General features: G+C 37.7%; 1 protein-coding gene across 1 annotated transcript in view; it reads right to left on the reverse strand.

The window, feature by feature from the left end:
• Positions 1–14,661, reverse strand: part of LOC126191481 (rho guanine nucleotide exchange factor 18) — a 640,188-nt gene that overhangs the window by 289,569 nt on the left and 335,958 nt on the right. The window contains exons 7-8 of the mRNA XM_049932364.1: positions 12,598–12,799; positions 1,270–1,427 (exon numbers count right to left, since the gene is read on the reverse strand). Coding sequence (XP_049788321.1) covers positions 1,270–1,427; positions 12,598–12,799 — 360 coding nt within the window. The remainder of the gene's footprint in view (positions 1–1,269; positions 1,428–12,597; positions 12,800–14,661) is intronic.

Consider the following 14,661-nt stretch of genomic DNA (forward strand, 5'->3'; position numbering starts at 1 on the left):
AAACATGAGATTCAAGCAGAAAGCCAAGCAAATTCATTCATGCCAATGCTTAGTAACAATAAAAAAAATCAAATGCTGGAGCATATTGCAAATAACTTCAATAACCAAATAAGCGTGGGTTTATCCCATGCATGTCGTAATTTATCACAGTTCTGATCCTTAAAAATAAACATACAAATAAAGAAAAGTCCTCTAAAATAAATTTCAGCTTGCATTTTTGAAATCTATTCATTAACAAATTGTCTTCCCCAGTGACAGCATAATTACATAAATATCTGGGTAAAAGCTGGCAGAGATATTTAAATTTTTTTCCATTCTTTTGCTGGCCGGTTACAATAGAAAGTAGACTTACAACATACATCACTTGAGATGCACATCCTCTATCATTTTAGCAATCAGCCAACAGCAGTCTACTGTCAATGTAATTTACATTTGCTGATGCAGTACTTAACAATTTGATGTGATTTAAGAAAATCAACTGTCTTCCACATCTATAATTAATATTTTCATGAGTCATGCAGTCTAATGGAATCAGAGTTTGTTTGGACATGACAAAGTCAGCATCTCTTTCTCCAACATTTGCAGATTGCAAAAAAAGTTATTAGCAAAGCTCTGAAACACATCATGGAAGTCTTCACAACACAAAAACACATATTCATTATAGCTCCAAGTGGAATCACTTATTTACATCCAAACCAAAAACTTTGCTTTCAATCCTTATCCTCAGCCCCTGAACTGTTTTCTATTTAAGAATCAACAATGTTAAGTTACAATGTTAGTCCTCTTAAATTCATGTCTGGTTTTATTATTATTATTATTATTATTATTATTATTACTATGAGAAACTTTGAGTTCTGCCAGTGTGTACACATTTTATATCAAACTTTCAACACATTAAATTTTCATTTGTGAGGTGACAGTCAACCCTACTAGCTACCTGACTACACATTCTAACTGCATAAAGTAACAGAAGTGAAAACATCTAAGATTCTGCATAGTACATCTCTGATAAATTTATTATAGATCTGTACATTTTCAAATGTTTATGACATAAAATTCACAAAATTATTTCAAAATGCCTTGCCATACTTGATAGCTAACTGCTATCTGTCATATTAAAGCAATTCATATTGACAGCTCAGTAGCAGATGGCAGCAAATTGTAGCATAAATCATGCCTAATTGCGGCAATTGGTGCACAGAAGAAACATGAAAAAATTGAAACATTTTGTAAAAGTCGTGCATAGATAAAAAAAAAAGTAAAACTTACGCTGGAATTGCAGGAGTACTGTCTGTAACTGCCTCACCCACCATGTCCCGCACGGCAAGTATTGATGGAGTTGAGACAGACTTCTGAAGGGGCAGGCGAATAGGCAGTAACCTCAAATTATCCATTTCTCTCTTTGCAGCCAGCTTACTGAAATCATTCTAACAAAACAATGAATGAGTGTATATTTCCACGCATTTTCTTTGCAGTTTTTAAAAATGTATTGTTATGAATTACACACATTGAAAAAATGTTTGCATCACCTTGGTTCCAAGAGTTATGGAAGCTGTACAGAAAACTGGAATAGAGATCAACATAAACATCATTTCCGCCCTTTTCATTGCTCATGAAAACCACATATTGCATGTTGTACAACCATACAGTAAGACCTTCAATGGTGGTGGTCCAGACTGCTATACACAATACCTCTAATACTCAGTAGCTCATCCTCTTGCACTGATGCATGCCTGTATTCGTTGTGGCATACTATCCACAAGTTCATCCAGGCACTGTTGGTCCAGATTGTCCCACTCCGCAATGGTGATTCAGTGTAGATCCCTCAGAGTGGTTGGTGGGCCGTGTCATCCATTAAGGGCCCTTTTCAATCTATCCCATGCATGTTCAATAGGGGTCATGTCTGGAGAACATGCTGGCTGCTCTACACAAGCAATGTCGTTATCCTGAAGAAATTCATTCACAAGATGTGCACGATGGGGGCACGAATTGTCATCCATGAAGACAAATGCCTGCTAATATGCTATTGATGTGGTTGTACTATTGGTCGGAGGATGGCATTCACGTATCGTACAGCCACTACGGCGCCTTCCAGGACCACCAGTGGGATACGTCGGCCCCACACAATACCACCCCAAAACAGCAGTGAACCTCCACCTTGCTGCACTAGCTGGACAGTGTGTCTAAGGTGTTCAGCCTGACCAGGTTGCCTCCAAACACGTCTCCGACAATTGTCTGGTTGAAGGCATACGCGACACTCATTGGTAAAGAGAATGTGATGCCAATCCAGAACGGTCCATTTGGCATGTTGTTGGCCCATCTTTACCGCACTGCATGGTGCCATGGTTGCAAAGCTGGACGTCACCATGGACGCAGTGAGTGAAGTTATGCATCATGCACCCTATTGAGCACAGTTTGAGAAGTTACACGACTTCCTGTGGCTGCACAAAAAGCATTATTCAACATCGTGGTGTTGCTGTCAGGGTTCCTCTGACCTATAATCCATAGGTAGTGGTCATCCATTGCAGTAGTAACCCTTGGGCGACCTGAGCGAGGCATGTCATCGACAGTTCCTGTCTCTCTCTGTATCTCTTCCATGTTAGAACTTTGGTTCACTTCGAGACGACTGAACACTTCCCTTGTTGAGAGTCCTTCCTGGCACAAAGTAACAATGCGGACGCGTTCGAACTGTGGTACTGACCATCAAGGCATGGTTGAACTACAGACAACAGGAACAGTGTACCTCCTTTCTGGTGGAATGACTGGAACTCATCAGCTGTCGGACCCCTCCGTCTAATAGGCGATGTTCATGCATGGTTGTTTACATCTTTGGGCAAGTTTAGTGACATCTCTGAGCAATCAAAGGGACTGAGTCTGCGATACAATATCCACAGTCAATGTCTATCTTCAGGAGTTCTGGGAACTGGGGTGATGCAAAACTTTTTTTGATGTGTGTATAATATAACAAATTAGTTTTCAAATCACCTCTTCAACACTACCGCTGTATTTTGGTTTACCATTTTATTTAACTATAAATGATGCAACTTATCTCTCAAAATATTAAAAAATCAAATTATGTTATTCCAAAAATTTAATTAATACATTCATTTGTTCCACAAGTCCTATCATTAAAAAAAATTTTTTTTTTCAGGTGTGGAGTGCTTGGATATACGGACAGAGCAAAGCGACTATAAGATACTTCAGTTGTACTGTACTGACAGTTAACTATCATCCAACTACCACGTTTTTTGTGTGCATATGGAATATAAAGTGAATGTAACTTGATTTGTCGTGAAATTTTAGAATGTCCAAAAACAGCAATTTCCTCAGCTACACTAAATATCTGTTCTTTAGCTTCTTCTGCTTGCCCGAGACGCACACTGCAACTGATCCTTTTAGGTGTCATCACAAGCAGCTGACACTTACAAGCACAGAAGTATATACACTGTACAATGGACAGGCTGTCGAATACAGCCCATTAGTTGTTTTACTGGTACTTCTAATTTGAAGCTGATGAAAAGTATTTATGCTAGTACTATGCTGTTTTGTTTCAGCATTGCACTGTTTCAGTTGTGATGCGACCGCTGATGTGAGCGGGCACAGGTACACTGCTGATGAATGGTTAGCATCACGTGTCTGGGAGCATGAATATTCACAGAACACCAAGCAATTAGAGAGATAATGAGTGCACTTAGAGGTGACTCTGGCAAAGCCACACGCCATAAAGCAATCCTGCTTAATTGGAAGAAATGTTTTATTTTAAACAAAGTCAAAAACAGGCCACATAGTGGACATAAGAAAAGCTATGGAATCATTACTTGTATGTCTCAATCCGATTTCAGTGGTAAATTTTCCAACTTGTATGCACCAAGATAGCAGGATCCTGATTGTTAACATTTTTATAAACAGTGCTCAGGCTGAAACAATTAACATGCTTCCACTTATTAATGGGCTATCTGATCATGATGCACAATTAACACTGTAGCACCTTACAAGTCTTGAGGTGCATTCACACAAAGCAGTGAGGTTTATTAATGAGAACAGGGTAAAATGTCTTAAGAAAAAGACGATAATGTGAAATTCAGTATGTTCTATAGCAAATTTGCGTCAATACTTTAATGTAGCTTTCCTACAACATTCTCCAGAAAGTATTTTAAAAAAAAAAGAGGAAGACATAGATAAGTAAAGGAGTTAAAATTTGTTGTAAGAGGAAAAGAGAAATTTATACAAAGGCCAGGATAAGCCAAGATCAAACATTACTTGCATTATACAAAAAATACTGTAATATTTCAAGGAAAGTCAATAAGATGTCCTGAAACAGGTATGTCCTGACATAAATTGCTACTACACATAATAAGATTAAAACTATAAGGGATACTATGAAACAGTAGACAGGACACACTATCACTGTACAAGACACAACAACTATTAAGCTAAATCACAGTGTTGTGAATGGTGATTTACAAGATTCAAATGTTTGTAACATTCACTTTCTAAATGTAGCAGCAAAAATGGGATGACAAGGTTCAGTTGAAGAAGTAAGATAATACATTGTTTAGTTTGGTCCAGGAAATCATTCCTTATTACACTGCTTGGACATATAACAGCAGTAATTATTAATTGAGTCTACATGATCAACAGGGTCAAAATAAACTGTAAATGTTCCCGAAATTCAGAGACAGCAGAAGCAGTGGTCATACAAAAACTGTTTCAAATTTACCTTAAATGTATTTAATACGAAAATGCAGTTTAAGTATGAAGGCACATGGTGATATAACGTAACTCCAGTATGGTATATTCCTCTTTTCCGTAAGTTTGTACTTAATAGGTTCATATGTAGGTTTAACCTCCTGTCTAGTTTCAAATGTGTGTTAGCCACAGTAATGTTTGATCTTCCTTATTTTCTTAAAATGTTTCCTTTTATAAAAATTAGTATTTCATATATTTTTATAAACAAGGTACAGGCAGTATTTTCAGACTTTTAAAAAGCAGGCTACGGGAATCCCTGCTTTTTTGTTTCTTTAGTGCTCTGTATTTTAATTTTTTTTTTAAATTGTGGATTTCCCTTACAAAATTATTTTGTTCAATAGTAATAACACTGTGACCATGAATGAGCAATTTGAATTTTGAGTGAGAATCTGAGCAGCAGAAGTAATTGTCCTCAGTTTTCTTTATTTAGATTATAGAAGTGTATCTCCCATTTTAAATCTTCATGAATATTTATGCCTAAAATTTTTTTATGACTCACCCTTGAAACTTTTTTCCTTCAATGGTGAAAGCTGGGTTTGCAAGATGGAAGTTCTGTATGATGTGAAAGTTAGCAGTACAGTTTTTTCACAATTTTTTAAGAGCCTATTGGTCCTGAACCACTGTGCTAAACTATGCAAACTGATGTTGCAGCTTCCTGTAGATTTTCGTCAATGTGTGATTTAATTGCAATATTAGTGTAATTTGCAATGAGTACTGTGGCTCCATTAGGTATTTTAGCAGCCAAGTCATTTACATACAATAGAAATAGGACAGGTCTCAGGAATGACCCTTGTGTGTCTCCATAATTGATTTTTTGCTCATTATTGCAAAAGCTAGAAACTTTTTGTGTTTCAATATCTTCTTATTTTATTTCTGTAATCTGTTGATGGCTGTTGAGGTATGACTAGATCTACCTTTCCGACTGGCTTCTATTTCCAATCATGTAACTTATGCAAAAGAATGTCATGATCAACAACATCAAAGTTTTTATGAAGATCGGGGAATATTCTAGATACATCATCAACTGCTGTTAGTAATTCATTTCAAAAGACAAAAATTGTTGACTGGGTTGTTTTTCCAGCTCTGAGCCCATGTTGTGAGTCATTTATCAGCCTTCCTTTATTTAAGACTGCTATTAATCATCTAACATAATGTTTTACATAATTTCACTGAAACCTGACAAAACAAACTGGTCTACAATTATCAATTTCACACTTTGCAACCTCCTTATGAAGTGGCATTACTTTTTGCATGATAGCATCTGGTACATCATTGGCACCAACTGAATATGTATTAGGTAAGCCCCTTCATAATTTTTAGACGGCCCCTCAGGTGTTGATGGGAACATGACTAAAGTGCTATGTTTGAGAAATAATGGTTGAAAGCACAAGCCACTTGCCTGGGGTCAGGGTTAATAATAAGCTCCCTATTACTGCGATTAACTGGCCACCTCTCTTCTTATAATTTGACAGGTTACTTTCGTTCTATTCTTGGAATTAAACATTAGTTTGTCATTTTCTAGTTATTTTATTTTTGAAATAATCTGTATTGGTATTAATCCTTTTGAAGTAGCTAATAAAATCAGGACTAGTGTTTTGCTTGGAGTAATTACACAATCTCCTCTTATTCTGATACTACATGTCTTTATCCCTTTTGTAATACACTTGTCTGTTTTTTGTCTTAAATGGAGTTGCTTTCTTGGGAAAATCTGTTTCAAAAAGCTGCTTAAATGTGACCATAAACATACATTTTTATTGGTATAATAGCAGTTGTATACATCATTCCAATTTTCACCCTTCAGGAGATAAAAAAAATTATAGATTTTTTGCACTGAAATTACTAACAGTGCATCTTATTCCATGCAGTTTTGAGTTTCCTGCAACATTCGTTGAAAGAATGTTAGCATAGTGATCACTAAAACACATGTTTATAACTTTTGTGATGTGGGCATATTTGCATGTATTTATCAAAACCTGGTCAATGATAGACACAGAAATTGCTGTTTTTCAGGTTGAGCTTATTTTCAATGACTAATAAATTTACTATCATTGAATTTATTTGTTTTTGAGAAATCAGTATTGAAGTCACCACATATAATTATATTTTTCTAGAGGGAGTGAATTTCTTCCAAACGTTCCTTCATGTAATTATAAAACACATTCTCATCTCTGTCTGGTGATTTGCATATACAAATAATAATTTATTTTGCTTTGGTGATTTGGCTACAGAGGATTCTATATCTCTTTCACAGGACAGATTGTGATATTTAATTACACTGTTGAATTCAATATTTTCTTTATCATACACACAGGTACCCCCACGACTCGATATCTTCGTACAAAACATGCTTGGAAGTTTAAACTGAGGGAGGTATGTCAGCTCTCATATATCTTTTTTAAGTCAGTGTTCGGTATAGCACAGGGCAGAAATATCATTCAGATCACAACATTATTTCTATTTCATTAAAAATGTAATTTCATAAAACTTTACACAACTAAGAGTAACACCAACATTCTTCATGGAAATTACCAGGATTATAAAAAATCTAAAAGACAAAAGCTCATATGGTGTTGATGTAATTTCAAACAGAATTCTGAAAAGTTGTTCTAACTAAATAATTAATGTCCTTAGTGTTAAACGTAATGAAATGCTGGCACAGGGCATTTTTCCAGACAGATTAAAATATGCAGTTTTTAAATCTGTTTATAAGAAAGGTGACAAGAAAAACTTAAATAATTATCGTCCATTTTCCGTACCTACTTCTTTTCCACAATATTTGAAAAATTCATGTACTCAAAAGTAGCCTCACATTTAAGTAGAAACAACTTAGCACATCACTGCCCGGATTCCACAAAGGTTGCTTGACAGACTGCTGTTTACACATTCAATCACCAAATATTGCTAGCCTTATATAATAAAAGATTGGCAGATGGTAATTTTATGATCTTCCCAAAATATTTGACTGTGCAGAAAGTCATGATACTCTCTTAAGAAAGCTTAAAATTTATGGTTTTACACTAAACTGGATTGAATCATGCTTAAACAGAATGCAAAAAGTTGTGCTGAATAATTCAAACAATGTTGAAAGGAAAGAACATTTCAGTGTCGGGGTATCAATCACAAGGGGAGTCTCACAAGGTTCAATTTTTGATCCACTCCTATTCCTTATCCAGGGTGAGCCAGAACTCCACCAATCAACTTTATGAGGTTGTTCAGACACACCTTCTGAGTATTTTCTATATGGGACCCATGCTTTCCAGTGGATGTTACAGAGTAATAATGTAAGGATTGATTCAGTCTGTCACCCTAGTTATCTTTGTTTCTGGAAAAATACCCTCACACCGGTGAAAATGCCTGCTATAAGTAATCGCCAAAACATGCAACACAAAAAACACAAGATCTGACTCTCTATAGCTAATGTGGTTGGTGTTGCTGTGGGGACAGTTCAAGTTAGTGTTGGTGGGCTGCTCTTACATTGCATTCAGTGAACCCAAGTATGAGGTGTGTATTAGCCAATGCTTCATCAATAAATCTGTCAATAGTAAGAGCACATTCAGTGAACCCATAGTCCGCCTGCATAGCTGAGTGGTCAGTGCAGCTGACTGCCATGCAGGAGACTTGGGTTCAATTCCCAACCAGGTCACAGATTTTATTCATTCAGGTTCTAGGTATCACGTACTCATTATCATTTCATCATCAACAATGCACAAGATGGCAAAATGGCATCAAATAAAAAGACTTGCACTAATTGCAGAACAACCTTAGATGGGGGCTCTCAGCCAATAATGCCACATGAATAATTTCATTTCAGTGAGCCCAAACATGAGCTGCATATCAGCCAATGCTTCATCAGTAAATCTATCCACAGTACTCCTGTGTATCACCATTAATGTACAACTAACATAGATAGAAAACTAAACCCAAGATAGAACCAAGCAGTACTGAATGCAAACTTGAGGGCAACAAGTCACAGAGGGCATTGCTGTTGGCAACGGCAAGTACCAGGAGCAAATGAATAGAAGACATACTATCTACATTTGTGGTATTGTGGACTATTTCCAGTGCAATACAAATAAAAAGCTAACAGGGGCAAGAAACCAAATGAAATGCAGTAACTCTTTAATGAGCCATTGATGACTGATTACTAATTATTAAAGCTCGTACAGGCTCAAAAACGAGTTCAATGCCCATTAACAAAAATTTTTGTTAATTTGGTCAGTAAAGCAAAATGTCCAAAGGATGCAAAGGAAGTTTTAAATCTAATCCAAAATCATTCCTCCTGGACAACTGCTCTTATTCTGCAGACAATTTTTTTTATAAGCACAGCTGCCTGAGAAGGATTAGAAATAATATGTTCAGTCATGTTAACACTAATCACATACACATATGCTGTAAACTGGCTCACTCCACATTCTTTTGATAAAAGAAATATACAAATGATCTAAGGATAATGCAACTAACATGAGAGGAATCATGTGCCACCTTCATTCAATCAGCTGAGCACCCTCCAATGAAATTCATACAAGTAAGAGAATCTAAGCTTCAGCTACCACAATCAACAAGATATGACCACGTTGAAAAAGGTTTAAAAATTAGGATTTAGGCCTATGTGTGTGAATGAAAATTCTGATAATGACATGAAACAGCAAGCTGCAATTGCTGTGGTTTGTTGGCACAGTTTCCAAATACTTGTCCCACTCAAGAGTGTTATTTTCTGATGAAAGTTTTATATATCATAGTTCACACAGAAGGAATGTGGCTTTCTGGTCAGAGGGAAATTCCCATTATGTGCAACAGCTGGGAAGATCTGCCTCAAGTTATAATATGGGAAGGGACATTGTCACAATATATGTAACAACCATAGGTTTTTTAAGTATATGTGAATGGAAATACTTATTTGGAGATTTTTCAAACTTGATTAGTACCTCAACTCAAAGACATGGGAATAATAAGATTGTGTGGCTACAAGAGTGTGGAGCTCCAGCACACTTTGTTATTCAGTTGGAAGTGTTCCTTGATGAATAATTGTGAGGCCACTACATGGGTGTAGTTCAGGAACGTGTCCAACTCCACTGAAATGGCAAGATGAAGCTTGAATCTTACCATGCCAAACAACTAATCATAAGGAATAATCAAGTTGCATATGACTTCAATATCAGCAGAAGACTAATGATGATGAATTGGGCATAGGGGTCAAGGAATCATTTGAAAGCAGAAGTCCTGAGATGCTCATTCTGCAATATGTCCAGGAGGACAGAGAAGGAGAGATCTCTGTGCAACACATGATGGTGCATATAGAAATATGTTGGTTACATAGTTATACCATCTAATCAAAAGTATCTGGACATGTATTAACAGACATTAATATGAGGTGTGTCCTCTCTTCACCTATATGAAGGCTTGAAAACTGCTCAGGACACTTTTAATGAGGCATCTCAATGTATGTGGGGGAATGGTAGACAATTCTTCATCAACAGCCAAGATCAAAGATGGTAGTTATGTTGGATTCTGGGGTCTGGAGCAAAGTTGACATTCTTACTCATCCCAAGAGTGTTTCATTGGGTTTGGGTCAGGACTGTGGGAAGAGCAGTCCACTTCAGGAATTTTATTTTCTACAAACAATGGCCTCAGAGATGCTGCTTTGTTACAGGGTGAAGTGTCAATATGATACAATCATCATTTCTGAACTGTCCCTCTGCTGTACCCAGTACACAATGCAGTAAAACACATCTATATCCTTCCACATTTACAGTTTCTAGAAGCACAATAAGAGAACCCACCATAATCATGTAAAACACCTCCATTCTGTAACACCAGTTCCTCTGTACATCACTGATGGCTCTACATATGGTGGCAAGTAACATTCTCGAGGCATTTGTCAAACACAAACCTTTCCACCATTTTGCCACAAGGTCTAGCATGATTCATATCTTCACATCACCCATTTGCAATTGTCCATTGTCCAGTGGTGTCACTGTTTACACCAGTTAAGTGTCGCCTAGCAATGACTACAGAAGTGTGTGGCTTTTGAGGAGCTGCTTGACCACTGCATCCAATTCTTTTTAACTCTCTATGCATAGTCTCTGTAAGTACATGAGCTTTGCTTGGTCTTCATTTAGTTATGTTTGTTGCTTCATATTTTCACTTCACATAAGAAGAGGTGACTCCGAAGCTTTTGGATTGGAATGTTTGTCTTTGCAAAAACTTCAACAGGTCCCCCCCCCCCCCCCCCCCCCCCAACAGTGGTCTCGTTTCTTCTACTGGCTGTATTGAAGCTTTCAACAAATGATTATTTCTGTTGAGAAGGATTTTTCTACAAATGAAATGACTGAGTCTCTGATTAAAGCTATTTCTTGACATCATTTTTCTTTTCTGGACAATTTGTTAATTACTAAATGTGCAGAATATTAATTTAAACCTTTCATAGCAAAAATGGTTCAAATGGCTCTGAGCACAAGGGGACTTAACATCTGAGGTCATCAGTCCCCTAGAACTTAGAACTACTTAAACCTAACTAACCTAAGGACCACACACATCCATGCCCGAGGCAGGATTTGAACCTGCAACCGTAATGGCCACGCGGTTCCAGAGTGAAGCGCCTAGAACCGCTCGGCCACACCGGCCGGCCTTTCATAGCAGTGTGACTGATACTTGTCAATGCTGCAGATACAATCAACAAAGCACTTAGCATAGCTATACAACTGAAAATAACTATTTGCACATTAGGGGAAGAATTTTGGCACAGTCAAAATATATTGACAGATTTTGTTTTCTGGTCACAATAGTGCAATGTATTGACACTATACCACTGGCGGTCAACTGTGAATGTAAACTATTCTCCAATTAAATTATTCTGTGACCGACATTTCAACATGTCAAATTGTGGAGGTCAGGCAACAGCCAATTGTATTTCTTTCTCATGCATCGCCGACATCATTAGAATAAGCAAACAGAATTATTTCAACTTGTACAGGGCTTACTTCTATGACAGACGGTGTTGCATGCTTGCACTGAGCAACACAATGTGACCATAGCACTACATGTCTGTGATCTCATCCATGTGGCTGCAATGCCCTACAAAGCTTTTTCTACAGTTTTGGCTCAATGGTAAGAGTGTTTCAGTGGGTGGATTTGTCTGTGCCAATGGTTCTAAATGCTGTAGCACATGATGAATTACTGGCAGGTATGCCACTGCAATGACTTACATTGTTTTATAGGCAGTGGTAGAGCCCTTGATTTAGGAACTCTACATGTCATATCAAAAGTGCAGTGTGTAGTGAACTTCCTTTGAAAGAGAAAGTTGGGGCTTCTACTTCCCCAACTTCCATCTTCATGGTCTCAAATACAACTTGCATGTAAATAAATATGAAAAAAAATGTGCATAGTAAGTATGTGTTATGACAAATGCAAGTGTAGAAATTATCAAAACAATCTCCAATTTTGTTTGAACAGCAGTACAAGTGAGTTAGATTACCAAATATCTTGCACTAAAAAAGAGATCTATGTACATTTGTGAACAAAGATTTGTTCTAGCATAAGTATAACATTTGAGTTTATTAGTTGCTGAAAATATTAGATGATTGTTTTAATGCTTGTAGGAGTTGGAAATAAGATAGTGTGCACTTTTTTTAAAATTTGCATACATAACCCAATTTCTTGCTTTTTAATGTTTACTATTTGACATTTTTAACAGGACAGGATTAATTGTAACAAACAGCAGCCATCCAAATTCTCTAATATAAGGCAAAGGTTTTTCACAGGATGCTGTTAACAATTATCACATTTTCTCAGGCTAATTTCAAATTTTCATCACTGAACAGTGGCAGCTGGTTATCTCCATTAACTTACCTGTAGGTCAGCTTCATTGAGTGAATGTGTAGATGCACCACCTGAGCCCCTTGCTGACCGACGACCTCCTGACCCAGCACTCCCTGTGCCACCACCTCCAAGTGATGCTGTCTCTGACAGCAGTAGACCAGTGCTTCCAGCACCATCTACACGGTCCAAGAACGGATCATCAGGCTCAGAGTCCAAGCTACTCAGGCTCATACTGAAAACATTAATACAACTCTCAGTATCAAACGTATTTGTCAGTCACTGTGGCAAAGAGCCTTCTTTTAACAGATCAAATAAAGTTGTATTTGATTCCATGCACCTACATTTCCATGTCTGATTCAACAACAAAAAATATACTACAGTATAAGCACTTTAACATATCTACATTGTTAATTTTTTCTGTTCCTATATAAAAACTGGAAAACATCAACATAAGTGGTCCTGTGTTACAAGCTGCTTTTCAAATTATGTTTACGAACTTAACACACAATCCAGTACCTAACATTTCAGAAGAAAATACACAGCTTAGCTGAAAATTGGGAAAGAGCAAAACTAAGGGCTCAGTTTTCAAGAAGCTACTGCATTTATCAACCAAGCAATAAATTGCAGTTATCATACTTATCCTTACATTAGAGCCAGCTGTCACACTGCAGTGATAGTGCACCTGTTTCCTCAGTCAATGGAGTAGTTCAGCATGGAATACACTGTAATGTCAAATCCAATAATGTTTGCGTGAAGAACACGCGTGTACAACATGGGTAAAAAGTAAGAACTCTGTGAGGCCAGCAATGTGACTGGAGATGGCATCTACAAACTTCAACAATTTCGGAGTTTGCACTTGACACCATTCAAAATGAATACTGTGAACACGTGATCTGATGAAAGTGCTGCTTGCAGGATCAACTGTCATTTATAGTCTGGGAGACGAGTCTTTGGTATTGACAGCTCGGTAGCGTCTTTCCGTTGCCTAGTGACCGCAGGCAGGCAACCAATGACGGCCTGACTTCGAGAGGGTAGCAAGGGCCATGTTGCCGCTCTGAAACCCGGTTGCGCGCACTTATGAAACTTAGCAGTGTCTCGCGTGCAGGCGGTGCGGTCGTTCGTCGTTTGTCTGAAGTTGAATTCGCAGTTTATTTTGTTTTTGTTGTTTTTAGTGTTTCTTTGTTAGTGTTTCTTTGTTTATGTTTTGTTGTAAACAATGTCTAGTGTGGCGGGTAGTACCAGCCCAACACAAGAAGTGAAACGGAGGAAGAAAAGTGTGCTACATACCCAGGCCCGTGAATTCATGTGCTCTGTGAGGGATTACTTTGAGAAAGAAAAGGACAAAGGTGGGCCCTTAATTCCTGTTGTTCAGGTTGTGAAGAGAACTGCAGCAGCATTGAAAATAAGTAAGAACACTGTTGTAAATATAGGGAAAAAACAGTATAGTGTAGATTGTGACGAGAGTGGCACAACAAAGCTGCACACACCAGGAAAGAAGCGACCGAGAAATAAGCAGGTGACAGCTTTGGATGATTTTCAGAAAGACGCTATTCGCCGTCATATATACAGCTATTATAAGAGAAGGGAACATCCCACTCTATCAAAATTACTGGTGTCGCTTCAGAAAGACGATCTTTTTAAAGGGAGCAAATTTTCATTGCGTACAGTGTTGAAAGATATAGGCTTCAGCTATTCACTGTTTAACGGACGCAAAATATTAATGGAAAGGACAGATGTAGTTGCATGGCGGTGCAGATTTCTGCGCAGGATCATGGGTGTGGAATTCGAAAGTATAGTGTGGTCAGATGAAACTTGGGTCAATGCCAGCCATTCTTTACGTAGAGGCTGGAATGATGGAACGCCCGAGGGGACAATGGCAGTGCCTGTTGGCAAAGGAGGGCGTATTATTGTCTTACATGCAGGAACATCGAAAGGTTTTGTGCCAAACTGCTTGAAAATGTTTCGGTCAAAAAAGATGGGAGATTACCATGAAGAAATGAACAGTGTAGTATTTCAAGAATGGTTCGAGACATCGCTTATGACGAATCTGACAAGTCCATCAGTGATTGTTATGGACAATGCGCCTTATCATTC

Source organism: Schistocerca cancellata, chromosome 6, assembly GCF_023864275.1.
Source record: "Schistocerca cancellata isolate TAMUIC-IGC-003103 chromosome 6, iqSchCanc2.1, whole genome shotgun sequence".
In the NCBI taxonomy this organism is placed as follows: Eukaryota; Metazoa; Arthropoda; class Insecta; order Orthoptera; family Acrididae; genus Schistocerca; species Schistocerca cancellata.